Source organism: Typha latifolia, chromosome 14, assembly GCF_019914945.1.
Source record: "Typha latifolia isolate L0001 chromosome 14, TyphaL0001v2, whole genome shotgun sequence".
NCBI lineage: Eukaryota > Viridiplantae > Streptophyta > Magnoliopsida > Poales > Typhaceae > Typha > Typha latifolia.
The window spans coordinates 6841293-6864431 of NC_133099.1; the positions used below are offsets into that span (position 1 = coordinate 6841293).

General features: G+C 38.9%; 1 protein-coding gene across 1 annotated transcript; it reads right to left on the reverse strand.

Annotated features, from left to right (window-relative positions):
- Positions 1 to 139: 139 nt before the first annotated feature.
- Positions 140 to 18240, reverse strand: LOC140800933 (uncharacterized). Its single transcript, XM_073155867.1, has 8 exons — positions 17935 to 18240; positions 16777 to 16947; positions 11089 to 11253; positions 10833 to 10997; positions 9922 to 10056; positions 9131 to 9228; positions 1228 to 1419; positions 140 to 400 (listed from the first exon to the last, which is right to left on the reverse strand). Coding segments are annotated over exons 1-8 (1119 nt in total). The 5' UTR covers positions 18127 to 18240; the 3' UTR covers positions 140 to 399.
- Positions 18241 to 23139: the final 4899 nt, after the last annotated feature.

A 23139-nucleotide genomic window follows, 5' to 3' on the forward strand; every position in this document is an offset into this window, starting at 1 on the left:
GAATTACTGATCTATATATATAGTACTTAGATGCACACATACATATCTTGTGGGTTGTGACATTTCTTTTATCTTAAATTCGTTGCAGGGAGCTTCTAAATAGTGGAGAGAAACCACACAAACAGTTCAGTAGACAATGTTAAGTTAATCCCATACAGATAGATTTGATTACCAATTCAACCAACTCCTTATAGGAGCAATGTACTATTACAGAGTTCATGCCTTCGGAGTCCAACTTAACATATCAATTCACACAAAGTCAGTTCATCCATCAGTTCTAATGTCAGTAAATACATAAAAATATCCTGTGCAACGGTTTTGTGATTTTACTATGACATGTATCTGTTACTGGATAAAGGCGAAGACTTCCTGTCAATCTTGTCCTAGGTGCGCAGATATCCTGAAACATATTTCAAAGTTGAGAAGAAGGGAAAAAATCACATGACAAATAGCATAACAGACGACAAATGTATATGTTGGATGAGATAAAGTACACTCTAAACATTAATGCAAAGAAATTAACACTTCTCTTGAGACTTATAGTTTACTCTCTTGTGATTAAACCTAAATTCACTTCACCCTCTTATTATTTTATTTGTCACTTTACCTCTCTATAATAATATCTAAATTGAAATTGTTACTTTTTCTATTATATTTGATTAAACTACTGCTAAATTTGAAAATCCTCATTAAAAAACAAAAAAGATTGGATAAGTTTTCTAACCATCTAAAATTATATCGATCAGATTTTAGATGATAAAAATATACATTTGTTCAATATATTTGTCATATCTTTGTTATATAAAATTCAATCTATGTAACTTTAGATGTGTTAGAAAATTTGTCTAATTCTCTACAATTTTATCTTGAATGAAAATTTTCAAATTCGACTTCTAGTTTGATCAAATATATAGAAAAAAATAAAAGTTGCAAATTAGTCTAAACCACAAGAGAGTAGAGTGACATAAATAAAATTAGAGGGGGTAAAGTGAATTTAGACCTAACCAAAGAGGGTATAATGTAATTCTCCTTAAAATTTTAGTGCTATGTTAGAGAAAAAGGAAAACCTTTTAGCAAAGATTTAACTCTTTTGCATTAATAGGTGGATCCCTTCACGTGAAAAGCATTAACTATATATATATATATATATATATATATATATTGATAAAAAAAAAGCATCAATTATTTTGGAGAAAGCGTTCCACAAACAAGAGTGCATGCACTTACTAGTCAGACAAGACTTCTCTAATGGTAACAAAGCGGCCTTTCTCAATTGAGAGTTGAGCAGCCACACCCATGGCAACAGAGAACAGTCCATCAGTCAAGTTGTCAAAAGGGCCACTACTACCTTGAGCTTTAATGGCGGACAAGAAGTTTAGGTGCTCCAGGTAACTCGATCCATGATGAAGTCCCTCATACCTGAAAAGCACAAGCTAGTTGATCAAAACACTGATAAGAAGAATTATAAAAAAGCATCACTAAGAGATAACCAAAATCAAAGCCATATTAGCTTGTGATATTTGATTCTGAAACTTTATCTTTTAAATATATAATTCTGAGTTTTGACCTAGTGGCATCAGCCTTCTTTTGAACTGATTAGTGCTTACACAGAATCTAGTATACAAGAAGGTGTTTGAATATTATAATTTAAAAGAGTTCATTAAAGTCCAATGCAAGGTTTACAAAGAAAGACAGAATGTATGCAAGCTAGTTGCATGCACGTGGAAATAAGTCATATCTACTATATTTACTATTCAACTAAAAGTGGCTTTCATCGGTTGAAGATAAATAGAAAAGGATGCACTGCTTGTTACGTACCGATTAGAGTCAATCAGCAACAAGGGGGTCTAGGTGTCGGATAGAGGTGGATGATGGTGATGATAAAGGTGAAAAGTGGGGGAGCACGGTGGAAAGAGAAGATGGGCAATGATGGTTGAAGAGAGATTAATTTACTTTAACTCCTAAATTATCTTAATCTTACTCCTAAGACAAACTCAAGGCTAAAATAATTTCTCAATGCTCGGATAATTAAACAAAGGAGCTCAACCCCTCTTTATATAGAAATCGGGTGCAATTAGTTTTACTAGGACTAGCCCTAAAGACTAACACGACTCAAATTAGAATTTGTCTTAAATGATTACATAATTTAATTCGACTTATCTTAAAGGCTTACTTAACTTAATTAGACTTGCCTTAAGGGCTTTTATAACTTATTTATACTTGCCTTATGGTTTCTCATAACTTAACTAGATTTGTTTTAAGGGCTTATATTATAAATTAATTAAAAAATAAATAGACTCGATACATTGAGCCCAATATTCTCGTGAGTTGATCCAAACAGACCTGGACCGCATCACCCCACGACACTTCTAAACAGACCTGGACCACTTAGTCATGTGTGGTTGGATTGAGTATGTTGGCGGCAACAGCTATCCCAGCTATAACTCGAGCTCGCAAAGTTGAAACATAGAACACTAGGTGCACCCGCGAGTTATCTGAAAAATCAAGTCGGTAGGCTACCTCGCTTACCTGTTCAGTCACTTAGTACGGCTGAAAGTACCAATGTGCTAGCTTTTGGTTCATGATGGGTCAACCCGAGATCTGACGGTAGGGCTAGAGTTTGGCATAAACGCAACCTCCTACAGCAAATGTCTGATCTTGGTGCCGCTAGTTGTAGATCTACTTCATCCGATTTTGTGCAGCCGCCAAGTTGGCCCTGAGACATCGGGTCTAAGCATCCTTATCCACTAGGGTTTCCTCAACATCCATTCATTTCATCTACCAAGTCGGTGTGCAGGAGACTAAGGTAGGAAGTGGCCTCCTGTAAATTGCCTCAAATGGCGTGGTGCTTCTGGCCGAGTTGTGGGAGGTGTTGTAGGCCCACTTTGCTCATGGTAAGACTTAGAGCCATCACCTTAGCTGCTCTCTGATGTAGCATCATATGTACTGCTCCAAACATCGGTTCAAGACTTTTGTTTGCTCATCCGTCTATGGATGGTATGCCGAGCTCATTCGGAATGCCGTGCCCCACAAACGAAAGTATTCTTACCAAAATTGACTAGTGGGCAAAGACCTCCGCGACCTTCCATGTAGTGTAGAGGTGGCTGAGTGGTGAGAAGTGCATAATTAGAGGCAGTCGACCACCATCCATGATAACTGATTGCCATTGGACAGTTGGTAGGACTTTAATGAAGTCCATTGAAATATCTTCCTAGATCAGCTCAGGCACGGGAATGGGTTGGAGAAGGCTGATTGGTCGAGTTGAATCTATTTTGGTTGCACACATCTTTCTTCATGTCGATCCATTGACAATTGAGCCCTAGTTGCTTGTGGGTCCTAAGTAAGACCTCTTGGCCGGCAAGGGTTGAATCGTGGAAGTGGCTGATCAAAGCAGTCAACAAGTTTGCATCAATTGAGATCAAGATGTGGTCGCCTTGAGCATGAGTTCGTCTCTCATGCTGTACTTGATTTTACCTGACAGGTCTTGTGTCAGCCGAGCCATAAGTTCCACTAGGCTCGGGTCCTTCAAGTGGCCCCCTTAATCTAGTTCAACAAGGGAAGGGTTGGAATTGATAGGGTGGCTAGCTTGGCTGCATTAGGTTGGTGCGAGAGTGCATCGATAGCACTGTTCTCCGAACCCTTTTAGTAAACCAAGTTATATTCATACTTGAGCAACTTAGAGAGCCACCTTTGTTCTGCTAGAGTGTAGATCTTTTGCCCAAGTAAGCAGGGTAGACTCATTTGATCGGTGAGCACTATGAATTGCCTTCCAATAAGGTATGGGTGCCACTTGGTAACCGCGTGGACCATTACTAGCATCTCTCACTTGTACGTCGATAATTGGCGCAACTATTCCAAGAGGGCCTTACTCATGTATGCTATGGGTCGCCCTTCCCGCATCAAAATCACACCGATCCTATGCGTCACACTGCCCACAAAGGTCTTCGTGAAATCTAGTAGGGCTAACATGGGCACCTTGGTCATGGTTCGCTTGAGTTCTTCAAATGCCTGTTCTTTCTTGTCGTTCTACTCAAACTCATGCCCTATTCCTGTAGCCTTGGATGAAGTGTTTGTAGTAACCGGTAAGGCTGAGGAAGCCTTGAAGCTCCTTTGAAATCCTTGATCATGGCCAGCACACCATGCTAGCTAGCTTCCCAAGATTGGCCTCCACACCTAGGGAAGAGATGAAGTACCCTAGGCACTCAACTCGTGGCTGCCCTCAAAGGCACTTACTCTTCTTCACCTTTAGCCCGTGCGCTTGTAGTATCTCCATGACTGTCCGTAGGTGCTCCTCTCTTAATCGACTGTAAACGAGGATGTCATAAAAAAACACCAAAAATACTACTGGAAGGTAAAGGCCGTCATGGGTTTGAAAGGCTGTCTTGTGAACGTTGGTCATTCGAAGCCTAATCTAGTGGTAGCTGGCTTGCAAATATAGCTTAGTGAAGATGGTGGCAGTAGCTAACTCGTCCAATAACTTCTCGATATCCGGTATTCGATACCGGTTAATGACATTTAGTGCTCAGTAATCTACACAGAATTGCTATAAATTGTCCTTCCTCACCAGCAATATCGACGAAGAGTAGGTGCTATGGCTTGGCTGGATGATGCCTTGGTCCAATATCTCTCAAACTAGCGGTGTGATTTCATCGTTTTGGGCATGCAAGATATTAGTAGGGTCTCAAGTTCATTGGTCCCACTCCCCGTGTAATCTCGATCAGATGATCGTAGGTCTTAGATCGACTATAGTTCATGCGGCTCTTCAAAGACTTGACCGAATCCCTAGAGAAGTGACCAAATCAGTTGCTATTGTATTACCTAGGTTCGGTTCCTTTGTAGTTGAGACCAACAACATCAACAAACTGCAACAGTCGGCTTGTGGTAACCTGGTTAGGGCTTGAAGGCTAGCCCTAGGGTTTGGTCACAATCCTTTGAGTCGAATTGGTCTCCCATCGTACTCGAAATCCATCCACACCATCCCGAAATCAACTAGGATTGTGTTAGTTTTTTTGCGATTGGTAAATTTGTAAGTAAAGTCTTTCATGTTGTAAAGATCAATAGCACAACGTCGTCCCATTTGAAAATCAAAATTGGAGCTATTCTAGTTTGAAGAATAGTATTGTAGGAATTTTGTTCAAAATCCGTTCGAACAATATCTAAATCAATTAGAATGAGATAAATCCGTTCAAACAAAATTTTCTAAACCTCACTAAATCCAATGTGGGAAAGGTGTTTGAACAAAATTTTTTAGAGAACTCACTATATCTAACATAGGAAGGGCATTCGAATGAGATTCACGTGCATTCAAACAAGATTTAACCCATCATCCCTAAATCAACTAAGATTGTGTTAGTTTTTTTATGATTGGCAAATTTGTGAGAAAGTAAAGTCTTTCATGATGTAAATTCTTTAGATTCATTGTAAAGATCAACAGTATAACCTCTTCCCATTTGAAAATTAAAATTTGTGCTATTTTAGTTTGAAGAATAGTGTTGTAAGAATTTTGTTTGAAATCTGTTCGAACAAGATCTAAATCCATTAGAATGAGATAAATCCATTTGAACGGAATTCTCTGAACCTCACTAAATCCAATGTGAGAAAGGCGTTTGAATAAGATTTTTCAGAAAACTCACTGTATCCAACGTAGGAAGGGCATTTGAACGAGATTCACGTGCGTTCTAATGAGATTTAACCCATTTGAATGGAGCGCATAAGTTTCACCTTTTTCAATCCGAGTTGTCACCAATTTAGGGCATTTTGAGAGCCTATCTTTTGGGACTATAAAAAGGTCTTGAAGAAAATATGGTAGAGCTTCTGGAGGTTATTGAAAATTTTTGGGAAAACAAAAAAAGAAGAGTTAGAAGAGTTTCAAGAGTAAATATTTTCTTGATGGAGCTCTACTAGTTTCAAGATTGCATTTTTCCATTGCTTCAAGGGTCACCGAGACAGGTCTTCAACCTCAAGGATCATTAAGATTGGACACCAAGCATAAAAAGTAGTGTATTGAAGGAGAGTCAAGCAAATCACTTTAGAGATGGTTATAGGTAACAATGGACGGTCTATAAGTGTTTTATAACTATTGATTATTATAGTGTTTGGTTTGATCCCAAAGAAGGGGTTTGTGGGTTTTTTTACCCTTATTTGATAAGGAGTTTTACACATTAATAATATTGTGTTTGCGTGTAATGTTGTATTTTCTATTTTAGCTATCATTTAGCATTCTAATCGAGAAAACATCTTCTAGCAAATAATTAAATAGTCCTAAAGCTATTGAACTCCTAGGACTAAGTCGGCCCCCTTGAGCACCAGAGGGTGCAAGTCTAACCAGAATGTCTCACCTTGGATCTGCATCTCAACTCCATCACACTTGCTATCAGTTCACAAAACAGTGCCATCTTCAATGGCTACATTGAACCCGATGGTTGGAATCACCCCCAACCCAATCTATTGCACCAACTTCTCATCCATAAAATTGTGCATGCTGGCTAGTTGGTCAGTGTCCTGTCTCAGTGCTTCTTGATTAAACCCTCTACCTGTAGTGTTCGGGGTGTGTGTGAGCTCGAATAGGAATGTAGGCTTAACTCAACATGCGCCTCGTCTTCTTGGTTTGTGGCCTTCATGTCCGCAACCTACTCTTCGTCGCTCCATGGTTCCGTTTCCCCCTTCTCGTCTTCTCCAAGGAACATGATCATCGTTGGTTGTTTTCTACACTTATGGCTCGGAGTGAACTTCTCGTCGCATTAGAAGCACAACCTCTTGGCCCTCTTTTTTTCAATCTGTGCTGGGGTGCGTTGTCGAGAGAAGATCCACCGCTGTGCTCTGGCATTAGTGAGAGGAACCCTAGATGGTTGGGGTGTCCCTCTTTGTGGCCGAAATGGAGGACTAAAACCAGCACCGCTTAATGCAGCCAGTCGGGATACTCTCCAGTCCATAGTGACCTATGGTGCCTTGAAGCTTCTTCAAGGCCTCCAACAATATACTAGGCCGCATGGCCCTGATCTCCACTTGTATGATAGACTTGAGTCCACTAATGAAGGTGTTGTGGAAGGTTGAGTCTGACTAACTCGATACATGATTGCAAACCCTCTCAAACTCTTCTTGATAAGCTCAGACTATGGTTTATTGAGTCAGCTTAGTCATGATAGCTTGGAAGTCTTCATACCCAACTGTGCTGCTTGGGACCATCTGATCATGACATATTTTAAGTGGAATGTGGCTATTAGGACCTTCTGGTGATATGTGATTCCTTGAAGGTGAAGAACGGATCTGCTCGATAAAGCCAGTCTAGCAGATCGCCTCCCACAAACTGTGGAAACTCAAGTCGTATGGCCAGGACTTGAGCCCCTCCAAACGGCCCGTCTTCATGGATTACAGGTCCTCGTTCCCCATGTAGGTCCCTTCTGCCATAGGAAACGGAGCCCCAGTATGGCATGGGATCCATGGCCTATTACCTACCCTATAGGTGGCTCGAGTTGTGGGTTGCTCAACCCCTCGTCTTGGTGCAGACAGTTTATACTAGGATTTACCTTGCTCTGTTTTGGGCCAAACCCTAGCTACCGGTGGCTTAATCCAAGCCCTACAGGTAGGTAATTTAGGCCAAGCCCTAGGTGTCAACGAGTCAGACCAAGCCCTCACTGTTGGATGGGGTAGAGTTTCAATGCGCCAAACTCCATCTCGTGTGCCCAACTCTAGCGGGGTAGACCATTGGTGTACACGCCCAAGGGATGGGTCCACCCCAAAGCCTTCACCATTGGATGAGGTGGAGTTTTAGTGCGCTGAACTCCATCTCATGTGCCTAACCCTCGCGGGGGTGGTGTACACGCCCAAGGGATGGGTCCACCCCAAATCCTTGTGCATCCTCCTCTTTAACCGATTCAGCACTCATTGGTTCAAGAGCTGCAATGCTCCTCTCTATTTGTGCCCATGGATTTTGTTTGCCACAGAGTTTGTGGATAATGGACACCATGGATGCTTGTATTGATTGCAAGGACTTCAACACCTCCGGCTAGGCTGTCGATAGTGGTGGGGTCACTAATTCTGGCGGTGGACTTGTGTTCTCGAGAAGTGGGCTAGTCGCCAGTGGTGGACCATTAGCCATAGAAGTCTCCTCGGTCACCCTTGCTGCCATCCCTCATGTGCTTGTCATCTGGTCCGAGGATAACGATGGCTCTGATATCAAAATGTTGTGGACCAATTAGAGTCGATCCACAACAAGGGGTTCTAAGTATCAATTAGAGGTGGATGATAGTAGTGATGAAGGTAGAAAGTGGTGGAGCATGGTGGAGAGAGAAGATGGGCAATAATGGTGGTGGTAAAATGAGATTAATTTACTTCTAGTCATAAATTATCTTACTCTTACTCTTAAGATAAACTCAAGGCTAAGATAATTTTTCAATGCTTGGATGATTAGATAAGATCTTCAAATTAAGATTTACCTTAAAGATTTATATGACTTAATTGGACTTGCCATAAAAAAATTACTTAACTTAATTAGACTTGCCTTATGGGCTCTTATGACTTAACTAGACTTGCCTTAAGAGCTTACATTATGTACTAATTAAAAGATAAATAAACTTGATCCATCGAGCCCATATGTCCCGTGAGTTGATTCGATCAAACCCAGATCACATCACTGATCCATTAGCAACAATTTGAACTACATTGATCCTCTTTCTTTTCTGCATCTGTTTTGGTTTAGAAAGTCTGTTGAGATGATTATCTTACAGTAGAAAGGTTTTTGTAGTGTATTGTTTCCACTTTTCTAGTATTGGAGTTGAAGAAAGCCAAAAACTAGTTCGGTAGACTTTTCTTAGTCCATTAGTTTCCTTTGTGCTTACTTTTCTCTCTATCTTATTCTTCTTCCTATTAAAATAAAACCCAGTTGCACAGGCCTTCCTACAGTTAGTCATAATGTAAACCACTTACCTACAAGTTTTTGAGAAATGTCGAATATAATTAACTACATATGTGGATAATATAAGGTTAACCATGAATAAATGGTGCAAAATTACTTGTTTCAAAGATTAGAAAAAGTCTTAAACTTGAAATTTTTTGTAAGATCTTTCCTTTATAATTTTGTAGGCAAAGGATATGATACATTAGTAATGACCGACTGACTGATGATACATACTTGATTCGTTCATCCTCAGGTTTTATAGTGGTGACTCCAGCTCTGCCTGTTGTTCTAGCTCCAACCCTCACAATACTCTCCGGAACGAAGGCCTCACCCTGTTAAGAATTCTAAGTTTATGCACAATAAGAATAACATAACATTACAAACATCATCCCATTTTATGGATGCTCAACAAATGACGTAAGATAGCAGAAAGAAAAATCAGCACAAAAGCATTAACAATGACATGATAGTAGTGGGTGAGTTTCAACAAACTAAGGAAAAACTACAGTCAGTCCTTAAATCTAAGTTAGAGTTCTTGAAAGGAAAAAGTCAGTATCGGACTAATCGTGAGAATCTACATAACATGAGAATATCAACCAAAGACTTCCACACTATTTGGAAGCCCGAAATCCTTGGAAATTGATTGATCTAGGATTCTAGGTTTTCTTACTCTGCTGTTAGGGAATACTAATTTATGAGTTTTGAATTGAATTCAGTGGATTTGGATGGACTTTACTAAGTATGACGAAATCCAATTATTTGAGATTGGACTTGGACAGAATTTAATTCCCACTTAGCTTTCCTAAATCTCAGAACTAAACCTTATTCAGTTATTTGGTTACATTCTTATTTATGGCAAATGGAAAAATAGGAAAATGCGACAAAATGAAATGACTTCTACTTCATTTTCTCCAGACAATAGAATTCAGTTCCAAATGAAATCAACTGATATTATTAAAATGAAACTAGCATAATATACACTAGATTTGGCTCTAGACATAGTGAGATAATTTAACATCAACTACCTTCCCAATGTCACCAACGACAGAAATCTCTTGCTCATTTTTACTGCCTTCAGCAAACATGCATAGGTCAAGCATTCCTCTGGAACCATTATCAAATTCCACTATAACAAATGCATTATCAATTATATCAGGTACCTGCATGAAGTGTCATTCAAGAAAATCACAAATACAAAAAGTTCCGTGTTAATATGAATTTCTTGAAAACATGTGAAAGAAAAGTTTCTACATAGCAGAAAGTAAAATTGCCAACCTGAAGATCTTTATCAGAAATAAACCTATAGCATTTCAAGTCATTTTGAAACTAATGTAGTTGAATAATTGTAGCCTTATTTTAATATTCTGGAATCATATAAAAGAAATGCTTAATTGACATTATCATAACACTCGATTGAGAAAGTGTATGACACTTTTTGATTAGGATTGACTATTAATTGCTGAATTTTAAAAGATATGATTACTGCAGTAACATTTTCAGATTATGAAGACTTGGGATGAGTTATCATGTACAAAAAAGTTCGACGGAAAAGCACACATCACAAATTTTCAAGTCAGAGTTATTAGTTGGCCTAGTGGGTCATTTACTTTCTATATGTTTTTCTAATTTTTTATCTTTTATTTACAGTATTTCCATGTAAATTCCAGGCTTCAGCATTTTAACATGATTTATGCTTCGTTTAAAGTGTTTCATTATTCATGACACCTATGTGGGTCCAGTAATCGAGTAAATTAAGAAGTTCCACCCCCTTATTTACGAAAAAAAAGATGGCAAAATTTATCTGAATATTAGGTGAAATTTTATTTTAAAATTTGAATTACCTTGCTTGCATTATGGTGACATCCAAGATCAAAAATTGAACAACTAATTAAGAAAAAATTTTAGCACAAACATAAAAATAGAAACTACATCTAACCTTTCCATCATAAATTTCATCTTTATGGTTAACGCCAATAGATCCAGATGCCATCACACGAACTGGATTTGCAGCAGCAAACAGCCTCATCAAGTCAAAAAAGTGGCAGCACTTCTCAACCAGCGTGCCACCAGTGTTAATATTGAACCTATTCCAGTTTTTGACCTACAAAGCCCTAGAATGAATTCTGACACTACAAAAAGAACATATAAGAATACAAACTGAGAAACACATCAGAGCAGAAAACATACTATACCTTGACAAGAAAAGGAAATCGATGCTCACGAATTGCAACCATTTTAACTCGGCCCAGTGTGCCACTTTTCACTGTTTCAATGAGTTTCGCCACAGGAGGCATATATCTGTACTCTAGTCCAACTTGCACAAATATCTCCTTTCTCTGACCAGCTGCCTCTATGACCTAATAAGGTTCTCAGAAGCTCCCATCATCAACAAAAAGCAAGCATAGAAGGATAATATTATAGGAAGGAAGAATCTTGGAGGAACACAGTACTAGAATTCAAGAATTATAGATGACACGATAATTAATTATTCCAGTCAAACAACAAACTTATGCCATCTTTCTTAAAATGAACTATTTTAGGGCTCTTCCCAACTCCCTCACATGTTTTCCATATTCAATAACCCCCTCCTCTTTCTATCAAATCCTTAAAACAATAAGAACACCAGTCTGTGTCCCACTTTGATGCAAATTTAGGATGAATGCAATGTTTTGGAGAACAATTGACCTAAACAAGTAACTAAAGTAAAATATAGTAAGCAATATCTGATAAGAAGTTAATTGATTAAAAGGATCATTACTAGATGGAAGGAGAGAAAACCACTCAGATAAGGCAGTAGCTTCCTCAAGTCTCAAATAGGTACATTAATAGTAGAAAGGCCTAAAATATGGTGTAAGGAAAGATTTTAGAGTTTAGGTTTACTAATAAATAGAATAGTAGTGCTTTTACTTTGAAACCAAGTCCTCCTCTTCACGTCCGGGCACCCAAAGATTCTCTTTCACTACTGGAATCTTCTGGACAACAGTAGTAACCAAGGAAAAAGTAGAGATTGAAGAAGAAGAGAGGTTTAGAGAGAAAGTAGAAGAGATTAGAGAAGAATCCTAAGACAGAGTAGGAGAAAGGGAGAGAAAGAGAGAGAGAAGAAGAAGAAGAAGAAGAAGAAGAAGAAGACCGCAGGAGAGAAAATAAGAGATTTCAAATAAATCTTGTTCCAAATCGTTCCTTGTTTCTCATGCAATAATCATTAAATAAGTTAACAACTTTGATTCTAGCTGATTCTAATAGGAACTTATTTCCTAATAGGACTCTGATTGATCATCTTACTTAAATTGACTAACCCAATTTAGGTAATAAATTAATATAGACATCCCCCACATATAAGCTTACCATAACTATTAATTGAGATTCTAATAGAAATTCATTTCCTAATAGGATCCTAATTGATTAAGTCTTACCTAAATTGACTAACCCAATTTAGGTAATAACTCAATGCAAGACATCCCCGTATATAGGCTTACCATATCTATCAATTGACTAATTCAATTGATTATTTGAATTAAAAATCAACTCAACAAATTAATTGTGAAAATAAGTTAGCCTAATTAGATCAATTAGACCAAAATTGGACTCAAGCAACTTTATTTTGGTCAAATTGAAGATGATGCCCACATCAATTCCCTTTGGGTGGGAAAAATCTCGACTCTGACGAGATAGCCTCCATATACTTTCGGTATAGATCTTCTCGTAGTCTCCTTAATTCATCTTCTTCAATCCAACTAGTGTTAGAAATGTAGCGATCTTTCCATCGAACAAGACATCGTCGATGTGTACCCCGTCGTGTCTTGATCTCATGCACATCAAGTATATCATCAATCTGGTCAGTGGATGTCAACTACTCAAAAGGCAGTGAGCTAACATCTGTTGGTTGCATTGGGCCTCCATGATATGTGAGCAAATCAGCAACATTAAAGATCGGTGAAGTAGATATCTTAGGTGAAAGTTCTAGCAAATAAGCATTACTTCCCAACTTGGCAAAATCTTTCTCCTTGCGGTGTTGGTTTGCTGCTTCCTTGTCTTTATTTGTAGATATCTGCAGCTTTTCAAGAATCTCTTGGTGCACTTGGTGAATTATTTGAACAAAGGTTTCAGCATCAGCACTATTTCTTCCATTATATGGTATAGGGGTTCTATCAAGGTAGTGGAAAATAGGATAGCCATATATACTCTCAAAGGGTGATTTTTTAGTGAATCTATTGATTTAACTATTGTAAGCAAATTCAGCTTGAGAAAGAACTAGATCCCACTAAGAGGGTTTCTCTCTAGCTAAACACCTCAACAGATTACCCAATGATCGATTAACTACTTCAGTTTGACCATTTGTTTGAAAATGATATGCACTACTATATAGTAATTTAGTGCCCAGTTTAGACCATAAAGTTCTCCAAAAATGACTAAAATTTTTTGTATCCCTATTTGAAGTAAATGATTTTAAAAAACCATGCATTCGAACTACTTCTTTGAAAAACAAATATGTTATATGAGATGCATCATATGATTTTTGACATGTAATGAAATATGTCATTTTAGTGAATCTGTCAACAACTACAAGAACTGAATCAATTTTACTCATTAAAGCATATGTGATTCAGTCATGTCATGCTGGAATTTATTCTTTTCAAGAATTAACATGGTTTTATTGTCAAGGCTTACATGGCCTTTTGTCTCTTGTTTTCTAGGATATGGTGCATTCCTCTGTGGATGTAAAGTTACTTGTACATTGTTCTTAATAAAAGTGTACGTATTTTTTTCCCCATTATGCATTACCTTCCTATCATATTGCCAAGGTCGACCCAACAAGATATAACATACATCCATAGGTACTACGTCACACCAAACTTCATCCTTATATGATTTACCAATTGAAAATTTAATTAGGCATCAAGTTGTAATAGGAACTTCACCCCCACCTTTAAACCAAGCAATCTTATAAGGTTTATGAAACTTATCAGTTTTCAGATTAAGCTTATCGACCATTTCCTGAGCAACGAAATTTTCTGTGCTTCCACTATCTATGATGATTGAACATAATTTTTCATTCGATGTACAAGTAGTACGAAAGAGACTTTGCCTGAGCCACGTATCCGCATGTGGAGCCCTTGGTGTTAGCATTACACGATGCATGACAAGTAATTGGCCCTCAGTATCACCAATTGCTTCATCTTTAGAGATGCCATCTTCTAATTCATTCTCACGTTCATTCTGATCTTCATCATCAGTTAACTCATCTTCTTCTTGCTCAATCAAATTAGATTGGTGTGTGAACTTTCTTAGAGGACAATCAGAAGAACGATGACCAGGTTGCCTACATTTGAAACAAATTAAGGGTGTAGGTCATAATATACCTTTACTCTTAGAAAATACATCATAATTAGACTGAGAAAGGACTGTTTGTGTTGATTTTGGTGGTTCTTTCTCGCCAACTTGCATCCTAGTTGTGCTTTTATCTAAATCAATTCTACGAAACCCTTGTCTTCTAAGTTTAGCTTCAACCTTTGTGGCTTTGCTATAGGCTATGTCAAGGCGCAAGGCATCACACATGGTTAACTCATCTTGGATTTGAGGTCGCAACCCATTAGTGTAACGGGCAACCTTTTGCTCTTCACTTTCTTGTAGTTCATTTCGTGCAAGTAAAGAATAAAATTCTTCAGTGTATTCTTGTACAGTTTTGGATCCTTGTCGCAAATTTTGAAGTTTTTGGAAAAGTGTTTGTGTATAATCAATAGGTAAAAACTTCCCCCTAAATTTTCTTTCATACGGGTCCAAGAATTGATTTTATCTTTTCCTTTTCTGATTCGATCATTTTGGAATTGTTTCCACCAAATTAACGCATGACCTTGAAATTTGAGGCTAACAAATTTTACCCTTTTGTCTTCTAGGATTTCTTTCCATTCAAAAAATTGGTCTATATGATCGATCCAATCCAAAAATTCATCAGGTAATAATCGCCCTTCAAATTCGCTAACATCAATCTTAATTCCTTGATCCCACCTATCAATAGACCTATGTCTCATGTGATGTGCAAAATAATTCCTATCATAATCACTCCCTATATCTTGGACAGAAGTGTTGCCTTGTCTAGATGCTCTAGGGATATTCTCTTGTTGTGGATTGACTTGGATGTTACGTAAGCATTGTAAAATTTGATCCATTCCTTGTTGTAGTTGTAGAATTTGATGTTGTAGTTGTGTGACAGCTTCTCTAATATCAATTGTGTTAAAATTTGCATTTGACATGATTCCAAAATAAGCTAGACAAATAAAGAACCTCTTTCTTTTTTTAGAAAAGATGTTGAACTATATCTATATGCAAGCAAACCCAAGGAAAAGAAAACTTGCTCTGATACCAATTGATGCAAATCTAGGATGAATGCAATGTTTTGGAGAACAATCGACCCAAACAAGTAACTAAAGTAAAATATAGTAAGCAATAACTGATAAGAAGTTAATTGATTAAAAGGATCACTACTAGATGGAAGGAGAGAAAACTACTCAGAAAAGGCAATAGCTTTCTCAAGTCTCAAATAGGTACATTGATAGTAGAAAGGCCTAAAATATGGTATAAGAAAAGACTTTAGAGTTTAGATTTACTAATAAATAGAATAGTAGTGCTTTTACTTTAAAACCAAGTTCTTCTCTTCACGTCTTGGCACCCAAAAATTCTCTTTCACTACTGGAATCTTCTGGACAGCAGTAGTAACTAACGAAAAAGTAGAGATTGAAGAAGAAGAGAGGTTTAGAAAGGAAGTAGAAGAGATTAGAGAAGAATCTTAAGACAGAGTAGGAGAAAGGAAGAGAAAGAAAGAGAGAGAGAGAGAGAGAAGAAGAAGAAGAAGAAGAAGAAGACCGCAGGAGAGAAAATAAGAGATTTCAAATAAATCTTGTTCCAAATCGTTCCTTATTTCTCATGCAATAACCCTTAAATAGATTAACAACTTTGATTCTAGCTGATTCTAATAGAAACTTATTTCCTAATAGGACTCTAATTAATTATCTTACCTAAATTGACTAACCCAATTTAGGTAATAAATCAATGTAGACATCTCCCACATATAAGTTTACCATAACTATCAATTGAGATTCTAATAGGATCCTAATTGATTAAGTCTTACCTAAATTGACCAACCCAATTTAGATAATAACTCAATACGGACATCCCCGCATATAGATTTACCATATCTATCAATTGACTAATTCAATTGATTATTTGAATTAAAAAATCAACTCAACAAATTAAATATGAAAATAAGTTGAGCCTAATTAGATCAATTAGACCAAAATTAGATTCAAGCAACTTTATTTTTGTCAAATTGAAGATGATGGCCACATCACACTTTCTACCTCTCTAGCCACACAGAACTACAGAAGACATAAAGATTCATAGAAACATAATACTACGGACTAAATTGTTGCCTAACACTATGCAGGCCAAGGGGAAGAAGAATGGCAGCCATACTGTGAAACAAATAAGAGAGAAGGCAAGGAGGTCAACAAAGAGAAGCAAAACCAAATGTATAGTTTGACAGGCATAGTTTCATATTAAAGAAAGCTGTATTGTCCAATCACCTCATGATTCATATGTCAAGATGAACTTAGAAACAATCTAGTACTAATTCTACTTACTGTCACCAATAATTATAACATCAGATTTGCCAAAATGATCAGCTGTGCAGCACCTTAAAATCTAAGCTAGTACGTACATCACAACTCACAAAAGATAATGTGCATTATGGTTATAAAAGTAGCAATGCTAGATGAAAGGAAAAGATAAATATGAACGAGAAGTAGTGACAAACAACATTTAGCCGGCATACTCTCAGAATAAATGTAAAACAATATAGAAAGGCTTTGCAGTCTCTATCAAACCTCTTTGCAGTCTCGAATTGTGGTGCACAAAGGCTTCTCCACAAGTATGTGATGGGCTTCAGGATGGTGAATGATATCCATGAGGATATCAAAATGAGTCATGTTTGGAGAAGATACAACAACAACATCGCAGAGCCCGCTGTCTAATAACTCACGATGTCCTGAAAAGATCTTAAATATGTCCTAGCTGTTAAAGACTGCATCAAGCATCAAGATAAAGAAAATATTTCGACATGTAAAAAGTGCTCTAGAAAATAGTAGGACTTCAATGTATGTCAGAATAAGGAACGAATTTATCTACTTAATGCAGAATACTACTTCAGCGAGGGACAAATTTAATAAAATTAAAAGTGTTACAAAGGAATAATAAACGAAACTCATTATTTAAAGAATAAAACAGTTAAAGACAGCGCTAAGAAATGCCCAAAAACTGTACATATTGCCTGCATTGCTCTGCTTAAGTAATTGGAATGTCCCACTCAAGAACTATCAGAGACTAGTAACCAAGAATCACTAACTCTTGTTAAATTAAATCACTAACTCCAACAGAGTAGAGACATCCTCTTCAGAGATTAGAAATAGCACATGCATGCAATTCACTTTTGACGGGCAGACACAATAAAAAAGCATTTTTCAAAGGGCAAATACTCAAAAAGAACAAAGAGGAAAAAAGAAGAAGAGAGGAAATACATTTAACCTCCTCATGATTAGGCTAACATCAAAATACCTCGCTAAATTTTATTTATCTTCATAATCCTCTCGTAAATCTAACCTATGTGCAACCGGGAGTTTTGAATAGAAAAACTAACGGTGAAAGATAATATTTTGTTCAACTGTTTAATTTTTGGACCCTTTTGCTCTTAAGATTACCTCCTTTTACAATCAATCCAAATTAAAAAGAAAGTGATATTTTTCACACACAAAAAAAAATTATTTTTCTAATTTTTTCGTCGTAAAATTAAAAAAAAAAAAGGAATTTTGATTTTGATTTTGATTTTTTGTTGATAAAAATGGGTGCGTTTTGAATTTCTTTATATTTAAATGAGCTTTTGTTAGTCAGACAGTGACAAAATATCTAAATCTTGGTCTAAGTAACCACCTGGGTGTAAATAACATCGAGGAAATGGAAAAAAGCGTGGGTGGGGATATGCAGCATACTTTAGGAGGAGGGAAATCGAGGGAACGAGCGAGATCGACGGCGAGGCGGAGGGAAGGAGGGTGAGGGTCGGCGACGCACGTGACAGAGGCGCCCTCGCCGCGGAGATGGGCGAGATTGATCATGTGCTCCCGCCCCATCATCCCTACCCCAACGATTCCGTACCTGATCACCGCAACACCACTACTATCCATCTCTACCTCTCTCTCGCCCCCTCTGGTTATGTTCACAAGAATGGCCCGAGCTTGAAACTCTAAATCACTCCTCCTTACTTATAGGATGGACTTAATTGGACTCGTTACTCTGTCTGTGGAAAAGGAGAAGTTATAAGAAGTAACGAATATTCTTACCGATGCCAGCCATCCTGTCAAATGGTAACCAATCACGACTGTTTTCTTCCTTTTTAAGTTACACGGTAAGTAACTGCAAAACAGTATCCGACCAATGTACGGTTTTTTACTATTTATTTATACCAAAGTAGCCCTCCCGAATATCTATTTTATCGGAGACTTCCACATATAACTTACCGATTAGATTCGTAACTTATATAAAAATTTTAAATTATCTCTCAAAAATTGCCAGGTCTAAAGGAGAAGTTTATTAAAAATTTCTACATAAATTATTGATTCAACGAGCGACTTATATTTTTATTCATTTAGATTTCAATATGATATATCTCTATTTTATTATATTCAAAACCAATATCTCTTTAGTTTATCCAATTGCAACAATGATAATAACTCTTTCTAGCATATCTTGATTGCAATAAAAAAAACCACATCTATTGGTATCGTTCCTCGGAAAAGTATTCTTCTAGTTCTTCTATCTCCTTAGGAGATCTCCCCTCTTTCTTATTCTTCTCTCTCCTTTCCTTTCTCCTTTTCAAAAATTTTCCCCTCCACCATCTAAATTGATTGCATAAATCTCCTTAAAATTGCTCTACTAACAGTTGTATTTATTATCAAAACTTTCAATCCTAACTTCCAAGTTCACATCGAGGATCTTCGGTAAGCACTTCTTGGTTTCCTTGATTAGTTTTGAGCAGATCTATCACGAATCAAGGTATTTAACTCACAAATCAAGGTAAGTACTTCTTGGTTTCCTTGATTAGCACTGTCGCTTCTTTCCTCCTCCGTCCTTCCGAATCCCCCTAGGCCCCTTTAGGAACGGTCTCCTTCTCCCTTCTCTCCCCTTCCCAGGTTACTTTATCACCTTCATCATCATACTGCTAATGCCATTACCACCTGCATCTTAGCTAAGAGCAACTACCACCACCATTCTACGGGTAGATTGCACCACCATACTCTACCTAACCATTGTTGTGGCCTAACCGAGCTAGTTTCAAAACATGAACGTATTAGATTTGGTATAAGAGCCAGGCTATCTTTGACACACTTCTACATCCATAACAATGACCCAAACCATGCCAGCAAGGCGAGGAGCAGATGAGACTGACCTGGCTACTGCTAAAACCTCAGAGGCTACGAGGTCTAGGGTGAACTGAAAGGAGAACACTAATGTTGAGCCCTTTTCAATCAAGGTGCAACTCGACAATCTTGTCGAGCAAATCGCTATGACCAACCAGATGATCATAGACATGTTAAGGGAGACTATGGCCTCTAAAGAGGCCAGAGAACACACGGAAGAGATCTTGGTGCAAATACTATCTGAAATCTCGACACCGTCTACAACCGTGATCATAGACATGTTGAGGGAGACTATGGCCTCTTAAGAGGCCAAGGACTTCACCGATGTCGTCTCAAGCATGGGTATACTTTAGGAGTGTCTTTGTTTCTTGTTTTACTGTTTAATTCTAAAATAATAATAATAATAAGTTTTCTGTATGTCGCGTTCGAACGTGGGTGGAGTGCGTTCGAATGCACTTGTGAATGCCTACATTAGGTTCGCACATCCAGAGAGTGCGAATTGTGCGTTCGAACGTGCTGTGAATGCCTGCATCACGTTTGCAAATCTAGAGAAGTGAGAAATATGTGCGTTCGAACGCGATCGGGTGCGTTCGAATGCGGTTGGCAAAAATGTACTATTTAGGGTTATTTTGAATTGTTTGGTTAGCCTTTAAAGGTGTGGATGACAACCATGGAGTCATTATTGATGAATTGAGTTTTTGCCTTGTACTCATCATCTTCTTCACTCCCGTTCTCTCGATCCCCGATGACGCTGCTTCTAGCCTCCCTCGACCGGCCAATCACCCTAGTCCCTTAGGGGCGGCCTACTCCTCCCCCTTCTTCCAATCTATCCAACACTTGCTCTAACCCTTCCATCATCCATAATTCTTCCACCACCACTTATTCACCGGTGCCACCCCATTAACGCCGATCCACCACCATCCACCATCATCTAGGATCTCGTGTCACCATCCACGGATCCTAAGACAAACCCCTTGTTGTTCGTCCACTAATCAGACTATATCTCAAGATCTCAAGATCCCTACATCCAATTCGCCCTAAAACTTAATTTATTAGAAAGCTCTTTTCTAGGGCTACGACATATCAAAATCTCACGTCCATCCGACAGCGGGCATCGTTCGGGATCTATTTTCAAAGTTCTATGTCAGATCTTGTCCAGATCTAAAAATCAGAATAGATCGAGCCTTGGCCCAAAAATGGGAGATCATATCAAGCTGGTATCAGAGCCACCGTTCCTCGGACAAGCACTTCCTATGATGAAACAAGAGTCATGGCTGCACGGCGAGATAATGAAGAAGAGATTCTCCCAATAGAGGAGAGGGAAACAGTTGTGGGGACTTCCACTCGCGGAACCGCTCGATTAAATCAGAATACGGAAGAACCTAGTGTTCAAGCCATATTGGGGTCTCTCTCCGAACAAATGGCCATCAACAACCAAATGATGATGGAGATGATGTGGGAATTATGAGCGACAAGGGAAGCCATGGCGAATGGGAATGCACCATCGACCCCACGACGCGAGTCCACCCCCATGAACCCACCGCCACCAATTTAGAATTTGCAACCACAAGAGTTGCTGCTGCCACCACCCTATAGGCAGAGACAAGCAAGGATGGTTCCACCAGGCCTAGTTGCAGGTGAACCTATCTGACAAGCGAACCACTATAGAGATCACCTTGGAGGTCTAGATCCGTGGGCGAGGCAATACGAACTTGAACCACGGCGAGTTAATCAAAATCGAAGGAGGGAACATCAACCATTCATGGTGCATCCTCCTCCGGTTAGACATCGACTTAGACATGATCCGAATCGAGACAACGACATCCGTGAGCAAATCATGTGTCTCGAATTCCCAAATTTCAAAGGTGGTGATCCAATTGATTGGTCGTATAGGGCGGAGCAATTCTTCGCATACTAGGGTATGGCAAAAGAATAAAAGGTGACACTTGCGAGCGTCCACCTTGAAGATGCGGTGCTTCATTTGTTTTGAGCAACCAATGCCAATAAGGCTATCAAAACTTTGGCTGACTTTTGCGTCGATATCATGCAGCGATTTGGAGTGTCGGGGTATGAAGACTTCGATGCTCTCCTCTCAAAGATGGTGCAATAGACCACGATTGGGGCATACCAAGAAGAATTTGAGAGAATAAGTAGCCGATGTCAACCCCTATGGACGGATCAGCAATTTCGTAGCACCTTCATCTCCGAGCTATGATTAAGGCCTAGAACCTTAAAGGAGGCCTTCGAAGATGTGATGCTCATAAAAGACAAACATCGAGCCATGAAGTTACATCTAAAACAGAACTAGACGAGCCAAGGAAGTCACAATCAAACTCAACCAACCATAGTGGCAAGGAATATTATCGGAGTACCAAGAATCGCTGCTGCAATGGTGCCTCCTCAAGAACCCTTGAAGCCATCCCAAGATGTGAAGTACGCACCTAGAGGTCCGGGACGAGCACTCTCAAGTAGAGGAACAAAGAGCCAAAGGCCTATGCTTTCGTTGTGATGAGAAGTTTGTACCCGGACATCGTTGTGCTAAATCGATGGGATCGGTGATGCTAATAGATGGATTGGAGGATATGGAGGAAGAGTTTGCAGCTGAAGATGAAGGTGTAGCTGGACATTAAGGAGTAGCTAAGGAGTGACCTATGGAGGACAAGACGGCCAATATCTCCCTCCACGCCTATTCCGGGATAGCCGCACCAAGGACTTTGCGGGTGAACAGTGTAATCAAGACATCTATAGTGAGAATCTTGATTGACACCGGGTCCACCCATAACTTCATTAACTAGAGGTTGCTTAGGAAGATTGGGCTTGAGTCGAAACCCATGGAAGGGTTCGACGTGATGATTGGAGACGGCACCACGTTGCAGGCAGATTTTATTTATGGAGGTGTGGAGTTGAAGGTGCAAGGCCAATTTTTCACATTGGATCTTTATCCGTTGGCCTTGCGAGGTGCCGACATTGTTTTGGGGACTCAATGACTTCAAAGCTTTGGGCCCGTGACATTTGATTTTACAAGCCTCACATTGACATTTTGGAGGAATGACCAGAGAGTGCTGCTGGATGGAAGTCAATCGCTATTTGAACTTCCAAACATAGGGGACGTAAGGGAGCTCGCTTCTTTCTCGACACCCACCTTTCCTTTCTTCTCAGATCTACGAAAAGCCAGTACAGAGGATAGTGATCTGATCTGATTCAAGAAGGAGCTTAGAGAACCCATCAAGCCACCCCAAACACGAGGAGCGCAATGGGTTAGTTCTCGAGAGCGGGTAGATCAAGGTACCCGGAACGAAGAGCTACAGAGACTATTGATAGCACACTTCTATGATACTCCTATAGCAGGTCATGAAGGGGTATTACGTACCTACAAGCGGCTGGCCCAAAATTGTACATGGACAACGATGAAGACTGACGTGAAGAAGTATGTGCGTGAATGTCAAATCTGCTAATGAGTCAAATCGGAGACACTCAAGCCCAGCGGGCTATTGCAACCACTGCCTATACCATAGCGTATTTGGGAGGACATCTCCATGTACTTCATCGAGGGGCTGCCGGAGGTTCAAGGACAATCGGTGCTATTCGTTGTGGTGGATAGACTGAGCAAATATGCTCATTTCATAGCATTGATGCACCCGTTTTAAGCGAAAAAGGTTGTTGAAATTTTTGTTCGGAAAATGGCGCGCTTGCATGGAATGCCTAGGACGATCGTGTCGGACCGGGATTGCATCTTTATTAGTGAGTTTTGGTCCAAGTTTTGTAGATTGCAAGGGACTC

Coding starts and splice junctions, on each gene's coding strand:
- LOC140800933 (XM_073155867.1), bottom strand. CDS start 18,126: ATGGATAGTAGTGGTGTTGCGGTGATCAGGTACGGAATCGTTGGGGTA. Junction 10,998..11,088: donor GATTTCCTTTTCTTGTCAAG/GTATAGTATGTT, acceptor AGGGCTTTGTAG/GTCAAAAACTGGAATAGGTT. Junction 9,229..9,921: donor TCGTTGGTGACATTGGGAAG/GTAGTTGATGTT, acceptor AATTCTTAACAG/GGTGAGGCCTTCGTTCCGGA.